This window comes from Ascaphus truei, chromosome 2, assembly GCF_040206685.1.
Source record: "Ascaphus truei isolate aAscTru1 chromosome 2, aAscTru1.hap1, whole genome shotgun sequence".
Taxonomy (NCBI): domain Eukaryota; kingdom Metazoa; phylum Chordata; class Amphibia; order Anura; family Ascaphidae; genus Ascaphus; species Ascaphus truei.
Window position 1 is genome coordinate 490,251,655 of NC_134484.1, and position 23,323 is coordinate 490,274,977.

Here is a 23,323-nt window from a genome sequence, read left to right on the forward strand (position 1 = left end):
GGGAAATGTGCTCGAGGCCGTTCGGGGAGGTGACCTCCTGCTGGATAGGGGGGATGGAGGGGAGGGGGGGGAGAGGAGAGGGGGGGGGAGAGGAGGGGAAGGGTAGAGGGAGGGGGGTGTAAGGGGGGAGTCGAGTAGATCCAGCTGGGTCGTCTCTTTAATGGCTCAGGGAATATTGCAGGAGGGAATTAGTGCGGATGGGTGGGATATCTGGTGAGGAGGGAGCCCGGCGGGGGCGTAGGGGCGATAGGGCTGATCAGGGCACAGTTGTGGGATGTTATTCTCAGTGGACCCTTTGGTTAGCGAGTCTTTCTGAGGCTCGTGGAGTTTTGGCAGGCTCGGAGCGTGCTGCCCGGGGGGTGCGTTCTTCTCCTCGTGGGGGGGGGGGGGGGGTGATGCCGATGGCTTTTAGAAAGTCATTGGTGTCCTCCGGATCTGAGAAAGTGAAGAATCTTCCATTCCTTGGGACTATCAGTTTAAAGGGGAAGCCCCAACGGTAGGAGACTCCCCGGTCCCGAAGGAGAGCCGTTAGAGGCTTCATCTCCATTCTCTTCATGACCGTGGACCTAGATAAGTCGCTGTATATCTGGACTGTGTGGTCGTCCATCTTGACGTCTCCCGCTCTTCTCACGGCCGCTGAGAGCTTTTCTTTCGCGGTGTAGATGTGGAATCTCACGATCACGTCCCTTGGGCGATTAGGGTCAGGAGATTTAGGACCGAGGGCTCTGTGTGCCCTGTCAAGCTGGAGCTCATGTTCGGTTAACTCGGGGACAAGGTTTAGGAAGAGCTTTTGAAGATATGGCTGGATGGCTTCTGGCGGGACGTATTCAGGGATTCCTCTGAATCGTAGGTTCTGCCTACGGTCCCGATTTTCGTGGTCCTCGATGGTGTTCTTGAGGGCAGCAATCTCATGCCCCATTCTTGCCATATCATCCTCCGTGTTGGAGTGGGCTATTGAGATGGTATTAATTTGTGCTTCCACTGCCTCTGTTCTTGTAGTTAGGGTGCTCAGATCCCACGCAATGATTGGCTGCTGAGTTTTGTGAATTGTCTAAGGACACTAAATATATTTTGACATGGCTCACTTTCCTTCCCGAGCCAAGCTGAAGCAGGCCACCCTAGCGGTGAGTCGCGGTTACGTTCTTAAGGGGAGATATTGCCGGGCTAATCTGCATACATGTGTCCGCAAACCATGCCCGATTGTCGGACACATTTACCGGAGAACCGGTAACTTTGGTCCCTGACCTGGTATGCACAGCCTGACAACAGTTTCTCCGCAAAATCCCCCTTAAAACTCATGCACACAAAATCCTTGCTTGATTACATGCCCGGAAAGGGGAAAAACTCAAAAAATACCTTTTTCTACAGTTTGGCCAGTGGATTGCTGCCCAAATACACAATGTGGCATGTTACTGGACCCAAGAGCTAACCCTCTTGGCCCATTACACACCGATCAGGGGTAACCAGGTGGGCTTGACCTTTATTGTATAGCCTGGCTACCCCCTCACCGTCACACAAATCTCTTTCTACTTCGAAAGTTGCCATTATCAAACATACCCATCCACAACGTGTGTAGTGCAAAGTACCAGTACCAGCCCCTGTTGCCAGGGTGTGTTTCTCTAATAAAGCAATCAATAATGCTTAGGTTATGGTGAATTGAATTCTTCCAGCCTTTTTGTGGGTTTTCTAGAATTTGGTACTTTGTAACAATATACTCATAGATGTCAGATAGAGTTCAACTTTTATCTCTACTGTCTTCAATGGCTTTCTAATAAGCCAAGTTGCGCTATTTTCGGGTGTGTCTGCGTCCCCTTTTCGGGTGCTTCTGCCTGCGATGAGATGAGGGTTATGTGGCGCGAGTTGGAAGAGTTAGGGTGGAGTGACATTTGCTTATCAGTGCAGGTCTGTGTATTAAGGAATACTGTATGCGGTCTGCGTTACTTTTCTTGATGGCGAGTTTTTTAGCGCAAAATACTAGCTCAGCGTGCACCAATTTCTAAATCAGTAGAAATGCCCATGATAAATATTTGTCGTTTCAGGCAAAAAAAATAAAATTCTATTTTTTACACAACTGTGTCAGTGCAAACGTAACATGGACCCAGTGTATTTAACCCATTCTTTCCCATTCAGAGGAGCTGAGACACTCTGTGCATAGTCTATAGAATCACTGAAGCAGATTTTCCACTGAAGTTTATCTGTGACCACCACCCACAACCGGACAGGGCTGTCCACTATCAGCACTTTGTTTTGTCATTTATAAAATAATGTCTTTTTTTTTTTTAATGTTAATATGGTAATTTAATGTTTTTTATTATTGGTCATATTCTTTATTTTGTTAGGATTTTGTGGTACAATTGACTACATACTAACATTCTAAAAAGCCTTAATTGTTTATATTATTTATTAACTCCGCCGTCTTCCTGTGACTTGTAGGAATATTTCAAGGTTTCCTTACATAATACCTGTGTAGTTACTCAGTGACTTGTCTCTAAATCTCCGTAATTATATTGTTTAGCACAGTGGCCCATATTTACTAAGCAATGTTCTACCATTAGTCCCCTTCCAGTGCTGGCAAACACCTTACAGCACATTGACTTGAATAGGAAGAGGCCTTATATCAGAAGGCTGCTTAGCAAATATGGAACAATACGTTTTACTGAAAACACATTGTGCATCTCATGTCCTTGTATGTGCACCATTAAACATTCAGGAGATATATATATATATTTAGTCACAAATACAGACATAACATAAGGCAGAGTGAAATATTTTATTATTCTGAGCATCCAGAAAGACAATTCTATAGAAAACCGATATGAAAAGGAATATTTGCAGCTTTATTAAATGCAGAGCGGGATCAAAGTTTTTTGTAGGGTAAATATCATGCTAACGCCTCCCCTCCTTAGGACAATGCATGTTTAGCAGGACTGTCAGTCACCGCTGAGAAGAGCAAAGTCACACCCAGAATGCATAGCCTGCCGAGACCGGAGACTGCGTGTCGCTGCTATCTTCCCAGCACAGGATTAAGTGGGAACAGGAGGCAGGTGAGAACCAAAAGCTAAAGGAGATAGAAGAAAATGAGACTTCTCTACAGGATGTGAAAAGTTCAGTCCGCACTCTGGCTCTTTAATACTGGAATGTTGATTCCTCTCTGTTCTTTTGCTGCTCTCGTGATTCGAGGTGTCTTCCCCCACCTCCAAAAGTGGATTCCACCGGAAGGCTCCGACGGCGATACCAAATGTCAACAAGAAAGAAGAAACACAAAAGCGCACCAAGATAAGAGATGTAAAATGTATTTCCAATAAATAAAAATAGTAATCACTTACACGAGTAAAATCTTTAATAATCCCCGATCGTAACGATAACTTCAGTGGTAGGGCATCACATACGGTATGCAGGGGCAATCACAGTCCTTAGAGATCAGTCCCGCGCGCTGGGGCTGTCTCCGTTATGCTTCCTATCCTCCACGTGTATGAGCGTGGTGAGAAGCGTAGCGCGCATGCGCAGGAATTGAAGCCCTCTGCTAGTGTCCTTAGGATGCCTGTCCGTTTAGGTAACGTTAAAAACGATCGGAAACGATCACAAACAATACACTTGAATGTGTACTAGCAATTGCATGAATAACAGTCAGCCACAATAGTCGCGACGCGTTTCGTTTACCAAAGTAAACTTCAGGCGATATCTGGGGCACCTGTTTAGGGGTCCTTTATAGGTCTAAGGTGAATCGTCATTGGTTTAAACTCAATGACTACGCAGCCAATCAGGCTTGTTTATCAGAGGGGCGGATTGAATTTGGAATATTACCCTCTTGTCTATGTCCTCAATGCATAAATATACTAGAGAGACATATTACATTTATCGATTGGTATATACAATCAAAATGTGTTTGAAGGGGTATCACAAGCTATGAGCAAGTCAGCCTTAAAGGATGGCAGAAACAGGTGTCCCATATAATCAAGTGTAGTAATAAACATATATAATAATATGAAGAACATATAAAACATAGTTCATACACATTCTATAAATAGAACACATTAATAACATATAAAACATGGGGAAGGTGGGGGGGGGGAGAGAGGATGGTGCAATAGCAGACCAATTTATTAGCTTTCAACTCTACTGTAGTATCGCTGCTGTACTTCCTCTGCCTGCTGTACTTCCTCTGGCTGCTGTACTTCCTCTGCCTGCTGTTCTTCCTCTGGCTGCTGTTCTTCCTCTGCCTGCTGTACTTCCTCTGGCTGCTGTACTTCCTCTGCCTGCTGTTCTTCCTCTGGCTGCTGTTCTTCCTCTGCCTGCTGTACTTCCTCTGGCTGCTGTACTTCCTCTGGCTGCTGTTCTTCCTCTGGCTGCTGTACTTCCTCTGGCTGCTGTACTTCCTCTGCCTGCTGTTCTTCCTCTGGCTGCTGTACTTCCTCTGCCTGCTGTTCTTCCTCTGGCTGCTGTACTTCCTCTGGCTGCTGTACTTCCTCTGGCTGCTGTACTTCCTCTGGCTGCTGTACTTCCTCTGGCTGCTGTACTTCCTCTGGTTGCTGTACTTCCTCTGGCTGCTGTACTTCCTCTGGCTGATGTTCTTCCTCTGGCTGCTGTACTTCCTCTGGCTGCTGTACTTCCTCTGGCTGCTGTTCTTCCTCTGGCTGCTGTACTTCCTCTGGCTGCTGTACTTCCTCTGGCTGATGTTCTACCTCTGGCTGCTGTACCTTCTCTGGCTGCTGTACTTCCTCTGGCTGCTGTACTTCCTCTGGCTGCTGCACTTCCTCTGGCTGCTGCGCTTCCTCTGGCTGCTGTGCTTCCTCTGCCTGCTGTACTTCCTCTGCCTGCTGTACTTCCTCTGCCTGCTGTACTTCCTCTGCCTGTTGTACTTGTCGCTCTTTTAAAGGTTCCTGATATGTTGAATATTCGTATCCAAAAACTGTTGACTTCTGGAGGAGATCTTTGTTCTTATAACATGGGAAGAACGGGGTGCAGCACTCGCCGGCGCCTTGTCCCGGCTGATCGTTTTCAGGATATGTACTTGAAGTTCCATTATGTTCGGCTATCCATAACTCAAAGATCCTGTAAAAGAAAAGAAAGGTGAGAATAATATATGTGTCAAATAAAATCAATGTTCTCTACTAACCAACTCTCCACCAACCCTCCCTCCAGCAGTGTGTTCTCCACTAACCTATCCACCACTATCCTACTCTCCACCAACCCTCCCTCCAGCAGTGTGTTCTCCACTAACCTATCCACCACTATCCTACTCTCCACCAACTCACCCTCCAATAACCCACTATGTACCAGTCAGTTTTCTACCAACTCACTCTCCACTTACCATCTCTACCAACCTGCTCTCCAACCAACACTCTATACTTTAACCAGCCACATGTCCTCTCCTACTCTATTCTTTAACCTAATGTAAACTCTCTAAACTTCATATAACCTACAGTGCAATTTCTCTACTCTCATGTAAACCTCTGTTTGCAATTGTGCGGGAGTACATGCTGTAAGAGGCGAAAAACTCACTTTAGCAGACCAGAAAAACTACACCCTAGCTTATAGGCCTGCTAGCTGATTGGAAAGGGGGGGGGGGGGGGGGGTTAAAAAGCAGGCAGCAACCTTCCTGCTCTCTCTCATGTTGATGATGTCAACCCCCTTCATGGGGCTATTTTAATACAGTATTTGTCAGCCGTTCACTAGATTAGCCATATATATAAAAATTAGGGTAGTGGTGAGGCAAGGATTCCTGGAGAGGTTAAAGACCTGATCAGGAGGTTATACTGCCAATATTAGTTATAAATGATACTGATAGCCACTACGATATATATTACTCTATCAGGCTTACCAGTGAAGTGCTCACTCCGGCTGTTTGCACCCTAGCAGCCTCTTATTCGCCAGTTTTATTGATATACTGGAGCATTTAAACACTTGAGACTGCTTGTTTGCACGAGTTATCTTATTTAATTTATTTTTAAACGTTGTCACATTTTTCTGTTGGTAATATATGTTTTAAGGACTTTATATTAAAGGTTAAATTTTAAATATAGGTAGTGTGCATTTAAGTGAATTTCCTTTGGAGTACAGGTCACTACCCCCTATTTTTTCTCTCTCTCTCATTTTGCTCTCAATCTGTTAGGAGACGGGTTGCAGTGCGCTTGTCTTGGGGAGAGCCTGAATTCAATTTTGGGTACCTGAGATAAAGGACTTGTGTGTTATTTTGCAGACCTACTGTATGCTACTTACTTTGAATGCTCTATTCTATTTTCGCAAGATGTATACTGCAACCTGCTATCTCTATTGCCAGAAAGTGGTGTGTTGTAACGTTGCTGACTGCAAACAGGATATGGACCTGCAGGGCAGAGGCAGGGAGTAATGCAGCTAACTTTGCCCGGGATCAGAGGCCTGGGTTACAGGGGTAGTCAGCTCCGGTTACAGGGTCGAGGCAGGTGACAGGCCAGGAAAGTCAGGTCTAAGCAGGAGTTCAAACACAGGCAAACAAAGGAATAAAGCAGGAACAGGGAACAGAGTACTTTGTACGAGCAAAGACAGAGAGCAACTGCTTGCTATTTAAAGGCCAGAAGCAGCTGCAGGCAATAGAGAACCAGAGAAAGGCTGACTTTCTGTCAGCAGCCATCTTAGGTGAGGCAATATTTGACCTGTTCCGTCTGCCATCTTGGTATCTAGAAAGATCCCTTATAGTATTCCCCCGTTCAGGGCGGAACTCTGGGGCGACCAGGTCCTGGTTAATCTGAATGTTGATGATGGAATGCATTGACCAGAGTTGGGGCAAGAAGATCCTCAGTCTTCACCCAACTCTTCTACTCAGGACCAAACCCCTTCCAGTCCATTAGAGTCTGTAGCAAGCCTCTGCAGTTACGAGAATCCAGTATCTGCCGTACCTCATATTCAAGTTGACCCTCACCGGTTACAGGATTAGGAAGGGGAGAAACCTCTGAATAACGATTCCTCACCACATTTTTCAAGAGGGACACATGAAAAGTGATAGGAATTTTCAAAGATGAAGGAGCTCCAGTTTAAATGCAACTTCATTAATCATTCAGATGATCCTGTAGGGACCAATGAATCATGGTCCGAGTTTAGATGAAGGCTGATGTTAATCACTTACAGAGAGCCATACATTATCCCTAATGGCGTACGGGTGCAGTAGCCTCTGGTGTTTATCCGCTGAAGTTTTTTTATTTCTCTGTGTCCGAGCGAAGATTAGCCTTGTTCCCCTTCCAAAGGTCCTGTAGATTCTGTGCCCTGGTATCAGCTGCTAGAACACCCACTGCTAGAGAGTGTAGGGGAAGGGTATGGGGATGGTAAACCAATGCTGCGAAGAAGGGCGAACAGCCCAGAGAGTCAAGCTCTGCCCAATCATTCTGTCTTTTATTAATGTAGCACCTGAGGTATTGTGTCCAGGGATTGGTTGGTGCGTTCAGTTTGCCCATTAGATTATGGATTGTATACAGATGAGAAATGAAGTTCAATCCCCAATCGCCTGCCGAATGACTTCCAAATTTTTTATATGAACTGAGATCCCCAGTCTGAGAGAATTTGTAATGACAGACCATACAGACGAAATACCTGTTACGCTGGTGCTGCCCGCAGACCAGACCCGTCCCCTGAGCTGAAGGGGGAAGTGGTAATACACGCACACGCAGCAAAGGGAGCGTGTCCGGAGTGTGGTATGAAACGTTGCCAGGCCAGGTGTAGTAAGATAGACAATACTTGCCGGTACCGGTTGTAGAGATAGAGTGAAGGATGTCTTGCCGAAGTTAGGGAGTGGAGAGTGGAGATAGGTCGTAGTCCAAGCCGTGTTCAAGGGGTTACCAAAGTGAGCGTTGTCCAAGGAGTGCCGAGATCGAGAGCCAGAGGGTGTAGTCGTACAAGCCGCGTCAGAACCTGTGAAAACACTGAGAGAATCCAGAAGTACTTCCATACAGAGGCTATGTCGAGCAAAGACTGAGAACAGAGAGGAGCTAGATAAAGCAGGAAGGTCCAATTAGGAACGGAGGCGGGACAGGGAGAGCTACAGGGAGACACGGCAGATTGGTGCAGGCATAACAGGCCAGGTGTCTTGTTGGTAACCTGAGTATGCTCGTGCAGTGTGCGGGGGCGGAGCCTGAGGTCCGGGGGACGGGAAGGAGAGTGTGCAGACTGAGCGTGCTCCGTAACTTGTGTACGCGCGTGAATCGAGCCAGTGTCTGGTGCAGGTGTGCGTGCAGGAGGGTGTGGGCGCGCGCGGTGCTGTGCAGAGGAATCGCCAAGGGGAGTGATCCCGCGACGGCGGCAAGGGCGGGGAGCCGTGGAGGCCGGTAAGGCAGGATTGTTTTGTGTGTCATGGGGCTCCCTGCGGGGAGGGAGTGCTCTGTGTGGGGAGCGTGGAGAACGCCGATTCCTGACAATACCTTCTTGGTGATGATGTCTGCGAGTTCAGATGAGGAGAGAAGTTTCTTTAAGTGCGAAGTGAGCTTGTTTCGAGAAGAAGTTGACGAAAACAAGAATGGGTGCCATACCATGAGAGGGAGGCAGCTCCACAATAAAGTCCATGGATAGGTGCGTCCAGGGGAAGGTATCAGGAGTGGCTGCAGAAGTCCAGAAGTCAGCATTCAAGGATCCTTAGTTTGGGCACATACACTGCAGGCAGAGACAGCGTCCTTTACCTCGGTCTTTAATTCTGGCCACCAAAAAGTAATCTCGAGAAGCTCAAGTGTTTTCCGAACCCCCAAGTGGCCTGTGAGTTTGAATTTGTGTCCCCATCATAGAAACCCCTGCCATAGAGAAAGAGGAATGAAGAACTTGGATGGAGGAACGGGGATTCCAACGGGCACCTTGGCTTGGGCTTTCTGAATGTGATGGAGCATGGTAATTGCGGACACTATCTTAGATGGTTGAACGATGGAACCCTTGTCCCTAAAGTCGGTGTTCTCCGGGGAGAACTGGTGTGATAGAGCATCCGCCTTCACATACTATAATCTGGATGGTAGGAGATCACATAATTAAAGTGACTAAAAAAGAGTGCCCATCTTGCCTGATGAGTGTTTAGCCTGCGTGCCCCCTTGAGGTATTCTAAGTTCTTATGGTCCATAAAATTCATGACTGGCATGGCGGTTCCATTAAGAAGGTGTCTCCACTCTTCCAGAGCCTTTTTTACAGCTAGCAGTTCACGATTGCCCTCATCATAGTTGTGTTCCGCAGGAGAGCATTTAAAAAAAGAAAGAACACGGGTGTAATCGACCCTGAAACTCGTTTCTCTGGGACAGAACTGCACCTGCTACAACGTCAGAAGCATCAACTTCAACGATGAAAAGGTTGCAAGGATTGGGGTGTTTCACAATTAATGCCAAGGAAAGAGCTTCTTAAGTTCAGAAAAGCCACCTGGGCCTGTGGAGACAAGTTTATGTTGTCTGCCTGTTTCTTGGTTATGGCTGTGATAGGTGCAACGAGTTTGGAGAAATCCTGAATAAATCGTCTGTAATAGTTTGTGAAGCCAAGAAATCTCTGGATAGCCTTCAATCCCTTTTGTAGGAGCCAGTCCAGAACAGCAGAACCTTTGCATGATCCATCTCTAGACCCAGGGCAGAGATGATGTATCCAAGAAAAGAATGGAAGGGGGTTCTCAAATTCACATTTCTCGAATTTAGCAGAGAACTTGTTTTCCAGGAGCCGCTGAAGGACCACCCTCACCTGCTGATGATGTTGTTCCACGGTTTTGAGTAGATGAGGATATCATCAAGGTATACAATAACGGAGGAATCTAACAAATCTCAGTTTGAAACTCTCATTCACAAAGAACTGGAACACTGTCGGTGCATAAACCGAAGGGGATCACCAGGTACTCATAATGGCCATCGTGTGTGTTGAAAGTGGTTTTCCACTCGTTGACCTGCTTTATCCTTATAAGGTTTTAAGCCCCTCTTAAATCAAGTTTAGTAAAAAAACAGTTGCCCCACGTAGACGATCAAAGAGTTCGGTGATCAGAGGAAGAGGGTACTGGTTCTTGACAGTAATCTTGTTCAAACCCCAGTAGTCAATACAAGGCCTCAAGCATCTGTCCTTCTTTGCCACAAAGAAGAAACCTGCACCAGCAGGGTAACAGGACTTTTGAATGAATCCCGCTTCAGATTCTTGTCAACGTATGTCCTCATAGCCTTGGTTTCAGGTTCAGAAAGAGGATATGCACATTCAGAAGGAGGAGTCATCACAGGAAGGAAATCGATAGCACAATCAAAAGGAGGATGCATAGGTAGTTTCTCAGCCTGTCCTTTGTGAAGACCCGCCTGAGATCAGAGTAACAGGCTTGGAGCCCGGGTCAGTCTACCAGTACAAGTAGTACAAAAGAAACCACAGAATGACAGGGTAGAAGACATTTGCCATGGCAGGCAATCCCCCAAGCTAGTATCTATCCTGAGATCCAGTCAATCTGGGGGTTATGGGTACCTAGCCAAGGAAGCCCAAGGACAACATCGATGGTTGGGGAATGGATAATGTTGAGTTGGAAGAACTCGTATTGCAGAACACCGACTGTGGCTTTGAGTTGATCCATCTCTTGCAAAATGACACCAGATACCAACGGTCTACCATCAATAGAGGAGATACCATGGGGCACGTCCTTTCTCTGGAGAGGAATATTGACACACTGAGTGAAGGCTCTATCGGCAAACATACCGGCAGCTCCAGAATCTACGAAAACCTTGGTTATAACTGAATAATCCTGCCAAGATAAACAGATGAGGACAATCAGGCGACTGGGAGGTGGGGGAGGAGGTGCAGGTGCCTGATTTATTATGACAGTCTCGTATCATGTGACCTTTTTTACCACAGTAGAGGCACAATTTCAAGGAGCAATGGTGCTGCTTCTCCTGTTCAGTGAGACGCATATTGCCCAACAGCATGGGCTCCGTTGATTCTTCTGACGCTTCATTGGGTGGATCCTGAAGTGGTGGAGCCAGTGGAAAAGACTGGAATCTGTGAGAACGATCTTGCTCCTGACGTCTGAAGCAGGTAAGTTAATTCGTCCTTCAGCCTCTCCTTAATGCCTTAACAGAAAAGCAGCCTTCAAAGCCCCCTTGTTCCTATCAGTCTCCACTGCAAGGGTCCACCACCTAAAGGCATGGGCGTTGATGGAGCAACCCTGGGGGTACTGAGGTGACTGCACAGGGTCTGTAGCATAGACCTGGCTCACTCAGTCTGACTGTGCACTGGAAGCTGCCCTCTCTAATGGTGGCCTTTCTTTCTCCCACACTCCGCGCCCTGATGGCAGGGGTGGAGGCATGGGGCTCCTGCTCTCCTCTCTCTATCATTACCGAACCCTTCCTATTCCTCCCTCTCTTGCTTTTCCCTCCTTTGAGGCTCACACAGTCCAGATCTTCTCTCCTCTCCCGGTCCACATGGTGGTCATCTATCGCCCACCTACCTCTACTCATCCCGCTTCTGCCTTTCTCACTTTGAATCCTGGCTCTCTTTCTTTCTCTCCTCAGACTCCCCTGTTCTTCTCCTTGGGGACTTCAATTGCCACATCGATGACCCCTCTCTCCCTTGGGCTTCCCACTTTCTCTAACCTCTTCTTTTGGCCTTCAACAGTGGACTGCAGCCAGCACCCACAAGGATGGCCACTACCTAGACCTGGTTTTCACTCAAATCTTTTCTCTTTCTGATTTCTCCATTTCCCCCTTTCCTCTCTCTGACCATCACCTCATCTCATTCTCTCTCTCTCGCTTCTCCCCTTCTCCACCTCCATCTACCCCTCAGCTCTGCGGAAACCTGTGCTCTATTAACCTACCAGCCTTTGAGTCCACTTTACGCTCCTCTCTCTCCTCTCTCAGTTCTGCTACAGACACTGCCAACCTGGTCAGGAACTACAATTCAGCCTTATCCTCCTCTCTTGATCTACATGCCCCGCTTTCCCTCTGCCGTCCTCGCCCTTTTAACCCCAGACCCTGGCTAAATTCCCACACGCGCATGCTGCGTTCCTCCACTCGTTCCTCTGATCGCCTTTGGTGGAAATCTCACACTCCTTCACTACAAATGTATGCTATCGTGTTTCAACTCTGCCCTCTCTCAAGCTAAACTTACTTTTCTTCACTAATCAACGAGCACAAGTCTAACCGATGCCGACACTTCTCTGTCTTTGACACTCTACTCAAACCACCCCTAGCTGCTTCTTCTTCCTCCATCTCACCTCAGGACTTTACTGACTATTTTAAAGAAAAGGTGGGACCCATACGTCAGAACATCCCCTCTGTTTTCTCCTCCCATCCTACACCGCTTCCTAACTCTCCTCCTGCCTTCCTTGACTCTTTTTCCACTCTCTCAGAGGAGGATGTGTCACTATTGATCTCCTCTTCTCCCTCTACCACTTGCCCTCTTGACCCCATTCCCTCCCATCTCCTAAAACCTATTGGTCCTACTATAATCTCTACGCTCACACACATTTTGAACTCCTCCCTCCACTCTGGAACCTTTCCATCCTCCTTCAAGTATGCAACAGTTATAACTTTACTCAAAAACAGCAAGCTTGACTCTACCTGTCTTTCTAACTATCGACCTGTCTCCCTCCTGCCTTTTGCCTCTAAACTCCTTGAACGTCTTGTATTCTCTCGCTTGCTCCATTTTCTCAACACCCATTCTCTCCTAGACCCTCTACAATCTGGCTTCCGCACTGCTCACTCCACTGAAACAGCCCTCAGTAAAATAACTGATGACCTCCATGCTGCCAAAGACAGAGGTCATTACACTCTTCTCATATTACTCGACCTCTCTGCAGCATTTGACACCGTGGACCACCCTCTTCTCCTTTACATTGTCCATACTCTTGGAATTCGTAACAAAGCTCTTTCCTAGATCTCCTCTTACCTCTCCCATCGTACTTTCAGTGTCTCTTTTGCAAACACCACCTCCTCCTCTATCGATCTCTCTGTGGGGTTACCCCAGGGCTCTGTCCTGTGACCTCTCCTCTTTTCTCTGTACACACTTTCTCTAGGTGACCTAATCACATTTCTTGGGTTTAAATATCAACTCTATGCTGACGACACAAAAATTTACTTTTCAACCCCAGAACTTACACGTGCTGTACAAATCAAAGTTTCTGAATGTCCCTGCGATATCATCCTGGATGGCCCTCCACCGCCTTAAACTGAACATGGCAAAAACAGAGCTCCTCATACTGTACTTCCTCCCAAACCTGGCCCTACTACCTCCTTCCACATTACTGTTGGACGCACGATCATTCACCCAGTAGCCCAAGCACGCTGCTTAGGAGTCACACTCGACTCCTCTCTCACATTCTCCTCTCACATTCAAAACATTTCTAAAACCTGTCGCTTTTTTCTCCACAATATCACAAAGATACGCCCTTTCCTCTGTTGCTCGATTGCTGAAACTCTGACTCAGGCCCTCGTTCTCTCCCGTCTTGATTACTGTAACCTCCTGCAGGCCGGCCTTCCTGCCTCTCACCTGTCTCCTCTACAATCTATTCTAAACACTCCTGACAGAATCACTCTACTCTTTCCTAAATCTGTATCCGCATCTCCCCTCCTGAAATCCGTCTCCTGGGTTCCGATCAAATCCCGCATCTCACACTCCATTCTCCTCCTCACTTTTAAAGCTTTGCACTCCTCTGCCCCTCCTTACATCTCATCCCTAATTTCTCGTTATGCACCATCCCGACTCTTGCATTCTGCTCAATGATGTCTTCTTTCTACCCACTTTGTATCTAAAGCCCTCTCCCACCTTAAACCTTTTTCGCTGACTGCCCCAGACCTCTGGAATGCCCTTCCCCTCAGTACCCGACTAGCACCCTCTCTATCCACCTTTAAGACCCAACTTAAGACACACTTGCTTAAAGAAGCATATGAATAGCACTGTGGATATTCTGAACAAATGAAACATAAAGCTTGGCCCCCTGCAGACGCACTTACCAGAACTCCCTCCTACTGTCTCTGTACGTTCTCCCTACCTACCAATTAGACTGTAAGCTCCTTGGGGCAGGGACTCCTCTTCCTTAATGTTACTTTTATATCTGAAGCACTTATTCCCATGCTCTGTTATTTATATGTATTACTACTGTGAAGCGCTATGTACATTAATGGCGCTATATAAATAAAGACATACAAAACAATAAAATACATAGAGGCTATTGAGTCCAGTTTTTGATTCAACATACAGTAGCCAGGCGGGTGGCATGGGCTCCCAGGAGCTTGCTCTGATGGGTTACAGCGTTCGTTACCTCTGCGGGGTACGTGGCGTGTGTCTCGTGCAACGTGTAATGTTGCTGACTGCTAACAGGATACGGACCCACAGTGCAGAGATGTATGTATGTATGTCTTTATTTGTATAGCGCCATAAAATGTACATAGCGCTTCACAGTAGTAATACATGTCATATAAATAACAAATATAAATAACAGATCATGGGAATAAGTGCTTCAGACATACTGTAAAAGTAACATTAAGGAAGGAGTCCCTGCTCCGAGGAGCTTACAATCTAATTGGTAGGTAGGGAGAACGTACAGAGACAGTAGGAGGGAATACTAGTAAGTGCGTCTGCAGGGGGCCAAGCTTTGTGTCATGTGTCCATGATTATCCAGTGCTACTCATATGCTTCTTTAAGCAGATGTGTCTTAAGGTGGGTCTTAAAGGTGGATAGCGAGGGGGCTAGTCGGGTATTGAGGGGAAGGGCATTCCAGAGGTGTGGGGCAGAAAGTGAGAAAGGTTTAAGGCGGGAGAGGGCTTTAGATACAAAGGGGGTAGTAAGAAGACTTCCTTGAGTAGAACGCAAGAGTCGTGATGGTGCATAGCGAGAAATTAGGGCTGAGATGTAATGAGGGGCAGAAGAATGTAAAGCTTTAAAAGTGAGCAGTAGAATTGAGTGTGAGATACGCGATTTAATCGGAAGCCATGAGAGGGATTTCAGCAGGGGAGACGCTGAGACAGATTTAGGAAAGAGTAGAGTGATTCTGGCAGCAGTGTTTAGGATAGATTGTAGGGGAGACAGGTGAGAGGTAGGAAGGCCGGACAGCAGGAGGTTGCAGTAATCAAGACGGGAGAGAATGAGGGCCTGAGTCAGTTTTAGCAGTTGAGTAACAGAGGAAAGGGCGTATCTTTGTGATATTGCGGAGGAAAAAGTGACAAGTTTTAGAAACGTTTTGAATATGAGAGGAGAATGAGAGAGAGGAATCAAGTGTGACCCCTAGGCAGCGTGCTTGGGCTACTGGGTGAATGATCGTATTTCCAATAGCAATGTGGAAGGATGTAGTAGGGCCAGGTTTGGGAGGTAGTATAAGGAGCTCTGTTTTTGCCATGTTAAGTTTCAGTCGGCGGATGGCCATCCAGGATGATATTCCAGAGAGGCATTCAGAAACTTTGGTCTGTATAGCAGGTGTAAGGTCAGGGGTTGAAAGGTAAATTTGTGTGTCGTCAGCATAGAGGTGATATTTAAACCCAAAAGATGTGATTAGGTCACCTAGAGAGAGTGTGTAGAGAGAAAAGAGAAGGGGTCACAGGACAGAGCCCTGGGGTACCCCCACAGAGAGATCAATAGAGGAGGAGGAGGTGTTGGCAGAAGAGACACTGAAGGTACGATGGGAGAGGTAAGAGGAGATCCAGGATAAAGCTTTGTTTCGAATACCAAGAGATAGGGAGTAATATACCGACCTTGGCCTGGGATCAGAGTTCTGGGTTCGCAGCAGGCAGGGGTAGTCAGGTCCAGTTCTTGGGTTGAGGCAGGTGGCAGGCAAGGGTAGTAATGTTCAGTTCTTTGAGATATTTATGTCAAAAGGAGTGCTACTGAGCGTGGCAAATGTATACAACAAAAGACAGGGGAGTCAATGCTACATCTCATTGACAAAACATATATGGTACTAAGTATAAAGTGTAAATACTTACATTTACATTACTTACTTTACATGTTGCTGCATGGACAGGACCTATTATGGTTGTTTCCCCTCATACAGAGGTAAAAGGAAAGGTTCACAGTTTAGTGTTAGGACCTGCAAATTTGGTTATACCTTGATGTGGTATGCAGGCTTATGACGCTTTGGCCAAAGGGTTTAACTAAATAACCAAGCAAGTATTTACACTTTATACTTATTACCATATATGTTTTGTTTTGTCAAATGTACCCCAGGCTTGGCAAAACTCCCTTATGCAGCATACTGCAAATGATTGCAGACCAATACAAGTGCTCTGTGGTGCATAGTCTGGTTACTGGCTAGTAGTACTCTGGGCTTCTCCCTTCAGTACTTGGGCGTTTCCCCTTCTTGGCTGCCAGTGTCTCGCAGATCCTTCCTTCGGTGGCTCCTGGGGAACACCCAGGTACATCCCCCTTCCTGGTATCTCGATTACCCGCCTCAGGTTTCACTAGAACAGCAATAGCCTTATGTCTCCATACCACTTCACCCTTTAGGGCCAGTCTAGGTTGTGCTTTGCGAGGTTCCTTCCTCCTGACTACACCTAGACTCCCTCCTTCCTTAGCACTTGCTCTGGAAGCATATATATTTTTTTTCAGTTCTGCTTTGCTGAAAGCCTGTCCTGATGATCTCAGCAGCGCCTTCAAATGTAACCCATGCCCCCCCCCCCCCCCCCGGGAGATTACATTGTTACATGGTGTGTGGTGGTGCATACCTGCTGGCTCGCAGTAGTTCTGAGTCTCCCTCATGGTGGTAGGGGATGTCAGAACAGGCTTCTGGAGTATTAACTGATTCGTACTCACGGTGACAGCGCCTCCATCTCTTGCAGACCCCAGGGAGGAGGTGTGAAATCCCTGCAGGAGAACTCTTTACTCTCCCCCCTGATAGATTTCACACTAGCCCCCCTAGCATACTTTCCGTTCTCCGTTTTTTTGTGTATATTCCTTGTGTTTCATGTTTTTTCCCCTTTTCCTTTCCCCCCTTCCCCCCACCCCTCACTTTGTGACATGCCCATTTGTGATACTGGTTTCTGCAAACACATTTGATTTATTTCTGGTTCATTTTATTATTAAATGTTTATTCTGCATTACAACTGTTTTCATCATTTAGCTATTAGACAGTGAGTGCTGTTACTTACGTAGATTTGTTAGTACTATACAGGGGAATAAGGGTCCCCTTTGGTACCGTGCACCCTGCAATTGCATATATTTAACACCATCAGAGTACTGTCTATCGTCCCCTTTTACACTTTATTCGTACGGTACACTTCACAGCATACACAGCCACAACAGGATACTTGAGCTCACGGGCCTTCACCCTCAGTATGTCACTGGACTTTCACTCTCAGCCAAAGGCCACCAGGAGCAGTCCTAGCTCTTCCCTTACTCCCTGGTAGAGTAAGGGGAACAGTCTCCCGCCGCTCCTCCAAGGGAGGGCCTCAGATTGGCAGAGCCCTGCACAACTGGGTTGGGTAGACCAGCTTCTCTCAGGTGTAGAGGCAACTGACTAAATTAAGGAAGTACAGCTCATTAAGTACAGGCAAAGCAGGAACCACCCATGTGCCACTGATTGGACACAAGGCCTGGTTGACTCGTCTTCTCTATGACTCACTGAGGCTGCATAGAAGTGGAGAAAACCCATGATTACTCCTGGCAGCCTGCTTTTACTAGGGCTTACTGCCAGGAGGAGGACAGACTGGTAGCCAAAAACCAGGCATGGCTACACTTATTACCATGTATGTTTTGCCAATTGGATGTGACAGGCAAGGGTAGTCAGGTCTAAGCAGGAGTTCAAACACAGGTAGGCAAATACAGGAACAAAAGCAGAGCTCAAGCAGGAACAGGGAACAAAGTACTTTGCACGAGCAAAGACAGAGAGCAACTGCCTGCTATTTAAAGGCCAGAAGCAGCTGCAGGCAAGAAAGAACCAGAGAGAAGCTGACTTCCTGTCTTAGGTGATGCAATATATGACCTGGTCCATCAGCCATCTTGGTATCCAGACAGATCCCTTATATGTGTGAGCTGCTTTTTGACCATACCTACAAGGCCGCTCTGTCACAGCAATCTACTATCTTCCTGCCTTTCATACTCAATTTGCTCCTAATCCTGACCTTCACTCATACAGCTACACAAACATAGAATTCGACAGAAGAAAAGAACCACGTGACCTACCTAATTTGCCCATTTTCCTGCCTGGTATTAAACCCGAGACTTCAGATCCTTGTCTTTCTTTCAAGGATCTTATGTCTATCACAATCATTTTTTAATTCCCTGACTGTATTTTCCTCGACCTCCTCTGTTTAAAGGTTATTCCACAAATCCATCACCCTTTCTGTATCTCCTCACATTTCCCCTAACTCTGTCACCCTCCCGCTTCCGCACAGTGACCTCTTGTTCTAGCACTTCTCTTTATGAAACATGCTTTCCTCTCTAATATTTACCCATTTCCTCTTCCTGTCCTCATGGCATCAACTGTACCTCCCACAGGCAAATCTGGCAGAGGGACATTTCTACACATCCAGCTACAGCCGGGGAAATTATCTACAAAGGGTTTAAACAGCAGAGTTGATTTGTGCTGAAACTTACTTGTCAATGTAACCATGGTGCAGGACAAACATTGGGTCATTGCTGGATATTGGGACTTGGCTCATTGTCCCTCCCATGTACACGTGGACTAGATTATGCATGTTTCTTTCTAAGGTCGTCCCATCTGATCCCCGCAGGTAACCTGAGCAAAGAGAGAACACAGACACATCAAGATCCAGTTTGTATCATGTCCCAAACTTACTGATCCCATCATCATTACTGGATCCCAGCTCTCCCTATTTCTGTCAGTAGGTTTATAAAGGAAGGTAATATAGGGACAGGAATACAACGGATAAACTGATTGATCAAGATACAGTACGAGCTGGTAGAAACATTAGATGGAAGTAAAAATCCATGACACATCCAGACATTTTTAGCATTAATTGAAATTGGTGAGTTTTCACATATTCCAAAATGTTCAAGAGAAAATATCTGCACAATTTACATAAACATCGTTTAATCCTAACACATATAAAGATTCAAAATGAGTATTTCACCTTCCAGGGCGTTACGGAAGCTTCGTGTTGCTGTGCTGTCATATGGGGGGTTGTCAAAGTCTCTCCACTTGAGTGTGTCCTCCACATCTTGGAATGAGGGCAGTTTGGCAGCCAGAGGGTTGGTACCAGGTTTCCTGCGCAGCTTTTCCATCTCACATTCATTCTCCACCCCTAGACAGTAGGTATCATCGTAGCTATAACCGCTGCAGATGGACTGGAGAATAGGAGAAGACACAGAGATGGTAATTGGTAATAGGTCATGCCTATTTGCTATATCCCAGTGTGATGGTAGGGGGTAGCCAGTCTTCATTATAAATGTGAAGCCAAACGTGTTACCCCTGAAAACCGTGGGTTCCTTGGTAGCTTACAAGCACCATAAGCCGGGGTCACTGTGTGTATGTCATTAACCTGCCCTGTTGTGTTGTAACATTTCCCGTTTTACTATCAACCTGGGATTTCGGGCGTGGGAGTTTCAAGGGGGATATTTCGGTGAAAATGTATTCAGAACCTGTGTAGGGGAACAAAGTTATTGGTAGTCCCGTAATTCTACCCGACGAGCAGGTAGGCTCTGCGGGTATGTGAAGTGAATTCCACCGGGGCTACAAAGTCTCTCCCAAAACCCTGGTTTTCGTCCCCAAGTATCCCAGTCCCATTTCGCTCACATGTATTATGTTCCCATAAGTTTAATATAGTTATAAAGTGTATATTAATCTCTATACAGACAGTCCTGGTAATGTAAATAGGAGCCAGGATGTCTGCATAGAGATCAGGGAGAAGGGAAGTAGAGAGGCATTGAATGGTTTGGTGAGTGGGGAAGGGTGGAGAACTAGGTCCGGAGAACAAGGCATCCCGTGGGGAAGACACTTGGTCTGCCAGACCTGGTGGAGCCTGCCCAGTGGGAGGCAATGGGCTGTCTGGGTGAAGTTGCTGCTCGTAGGCACAGTTCCCATTGGTTAATTCATATTTCCTGCTAGCCCGGCTTTTTGAGCCGGCTCAACACACCCCCAACTCTGCCGTAGCCAGCCAGACGATCCCACATTCTGATTGGCTGGTAGAGTTACAATCCATTCTTTGATTGGTCGCCAGCCCCTTCTCCATGTTAGACATAGAACACCGAAGTCTATGTAAGGGCACTGGCCAATCAGAGAACCAGACGATCTTGAGGCTTGGGTCGTGAGGCGCTGGTGGGCTTTTCAAAGTTGTTCTGTTACGAATAGCAGAGCAACCAGCTTAGTTTTTAGCCGGAGAAGCCTGCCTAGCTGAGACCAAGTTTTAAAGTCACAGCCAAGTTCTGAGCGGAGATAGAAGTGGGGAAAGCACTGTGGCTCTCCCGAAAAGAGTACCGTGTGTACCTGGACGTGAGTCAGACAGGGCAAGCCTACCTGAAGCAGGCACCCTGCACCTAGTCGAGGCTAAATATTCACCCCAGAGCCCCAGGTTAGTGGGTTGTACCTGTATTTTGTGTATCATTTGTATGTCAGCGGGTTTTACCCAATAAACCTCATATTATTCCATTACCTTGTTCTGCCAAGTGAATTGATCCAGAATGGAAAAAAGTGTTAAAAGTACTGGTCTCCCGTGACACCCTGAATACTGCAGACCATGACACTTCCATGTTAATGCCCTCACAGGGCCAGCAGAGGAAGAAGTCACAGGGCCAGCATAGGAAGTAGTCACAGGGCCAGCGTAGGAAGAAGTCACAGGGCCAGCATAGGAAGAAGTCACAGGGCCAGCGTAGGAAGAAGTCACAGGGCCAACATAGGAAGAAGACACAGGGCCAGCATAGGAAGAAGTCACAGGGCCAGCATAGGAAGAAGTCACATGGCCAGCATAAGAAGAAGTCACAGGGCCAGCGAAGGAAGAAGTCACAGGGCCAGCATAGGAAGTAGTCACATGGCCAGCATGGAAGAAGTCACAGGGCCAGCATAGGAAGAAGTCACATGGCCAGCATAGGAAGAAGTCACAGGGCCAGCATAGGAAGTAGTCACAGGGCCAGCATAGGAAGAAGTCACAGGGCCAGCATAGGAAGAAGTCACAGGGCCAGCATAGGAAGAAGTCACAGGGCCAGCATAGGAAGAAGTCACAGGGCCAGCGAAGGAAGAAGTCACAGGGCCAGCATAGGAAGAAGTCACATGGCCAGCATAGGAAGAAGTCCCAGGGCCAGCATAGGAAGAAGTCCCAGGGCCAGCATAGGAAGAAGTCACAGGGCCAGCATAGGAAGAAGTCACAGGGCCAACATAGGAAGAAGTCACAGTGCCAGCATAGGAAGAAGTCACAGGGCCAGCATAGGAAGAAGTCACAGGAACATGCCAGGCATTGATTTGCAGTAAATGTAATTACATCTTTATAGAGAGATAGCCCTTCCTCAGGATTTGGGAGATAGAGACACTGTCAGACTGAAATCTCAATTTTTTTACAATGAAGATATAATGTTGCTGCTAATCTGCCTGCCTGGTACAGTAAGTCCCTGACATTGAACCGTGCTGTTAATGCGGCTATTGTGTCTGACAATCTCAATCTTATCTCAGTGAAGCAGTTTCACACAAGAAGTTTCCCCCTCTGTTTCCTCCTCGCTGCGAATGTAATCTTAAGGAGACAGCGAGTCCCTCTTTGTACAACGCCCTACATGTATTAAGGGAAAACAGAGATAAGGATACAGGATCATCTGGTACGTGACCTATGAGGTTGAAGGTGATGTAACTGGCTGAGTGCACCTCAGCGGCAGGGTACAAATTAGGTAGTTTGTCAAAATGAGACCAGCTAAGATGTTCCCGGACTCTCCATACATACAGTATAACTATAGAATTACATAGGTACATGACTCATGTTTGGTGTTCAGGGACACGTAGGTAAAACGTTGGTTTAATATCTCTGCTTTCACCTTATCACTAATAATATTCTGGCCGATTGAACCCTGAAAGGGGCCTCTGTTCTAATCCTTTCAGTATTCATGAACTTGGGATTGATTTCACTTTAAATTGCAATCTCTTTATTTCTAATGTTTGCCGTTCTGATGGCCCTTTTGCCATTTCTGTTTGAAGTTGGGAATTAGAAATAAAACATCACTCACCCTCCAGGAAGCAAAGTAGGAATATGGGTTAAGGTTCCCCTGCACATCGTTATCTCCCATGAAGTTGTTAGTACAGATTGAGCAGTTCTTCTCTCCGCGCCAATCATAATATGGAAGAGCAAAGTCTTCATCACCGGTCAAGAGCTGGATTTGTCTCTCTAAAAAGAGGAGACCCAGACGGTGCCAGCCAGGAAAAGCAGGACCTCCATGGGCATAGCTACGTGAGTCATCAAAGGAGCTACTCATCATGATTGTCTTCGTAGCGTAGTAATGAATCCAGGAGAAGACATTATAGATTGTAGCATCCACAAAGCGATACGTGTCTCGGTGATGTCTGTCTCCAGTGGTCAGGACAACAAAGTCTTTGCTCTTTGTGGTCTTTGCTATTGCCAAATAACCAAAGAATCTTTTCCTCTCCAGTAAGGACAGCTCCCGGATCTCTCTCCGAACCACAGTCTTTTCCAGGTCACATTCCTCTCCATGGAAGCCGTATCTGCAGTCACCGCAGTTGAAACCGCTGTAGGTTCTGAAGCATTCACATGTTTTGGTAAAATAGTGCAGGGGCCAGTCCAGGCGGTCATCATCATACTGGGGGACTTTACCAGCTGCAAAGGTAGATCCTTTTTCAGATGGAAGTGACACAGGTACCACCCGGTTCCGACATATACCCCTCCCTGAGAGGGAACCACAGGGGCTTCCATCCTCCCAGGCCGGGCAGCAGCTCTTGTCCCTTATAGCTTCACCTGTGGTGCAGACTCTGGGGAACTGGCTGTGCACTGCGCTGAGGCAGAGGGTGAGGAAGGTACAGAGGAGAAGCATGGCTTCCTACAGCTACCAGCGATCCTATGTGTGGAGAGAGAGAGAGTAGGTTCATGGCCAATGCAACCACTAGACGACCTAGAGATGAGGGGCTGAGAGAGCAGCGAGTGAGTGAGGGCTCGGGGTGAGAGTGAAGGGTGGCGGGAGAGAGAGAGGGGAGGGTGTGAGAGGGGATAGGTGGTCAGAGAGAGGGGAGGGGCTGTGAGAGAGGAGAGGGGGACGAGAGAGCGGGGAGAGAGATATGGTAAGGGGGAGAGGGGGTGAGAGAGATGGAGGTGAGACGAAGGGATGGGGGTTAGATAGAGGGATGGGGTGAGAGGGGAAGGGGAGTGAGAGGGGTTAGGGGAGTGAGGTGTGTGAGGGAGAGCGAAAGGGGTGGGGTGAGAGAGGGGAAGGGGAGTGAGAGGGGTTAGAGGGAGAGAGAATGGGTGAGAGAGAGGGGAGAGATAAAAAGGGGTGGGGGAGA

General features: G+C 47.1%; 1 protein-coding gene across 1 annotated transcript; it reads right to left on the bottom strand.

Annotated features, from left to right (window-relative positions):
* Positions 1-283: 283 nt before the first annotated feature.
* LOC142488322 (uncharacterized) lies at positions 284-22,883 on the bottom strand. The gene is made up of 6 exons (XM_075588688.1): positions 22,039-22,883; positions 18,969-19,182; positions 18,472-18,613; positions 4,752-5,052; positions 4,121-4,666; positions 284-1,051 (listed from the first exon to the last, which is right to left on the bottom strand). Exons 1-6 carry the CDS (start codon positions 22,855-22,857, stop codon positions 284-286), a joined length of 2,790 nt encoding a protein of 929 aa, XP_075444803.1. The 5' UTR covers positions 22,858-22,883.
* Positions 22,884-23,323: the final 440 nt, after the last annotated feature.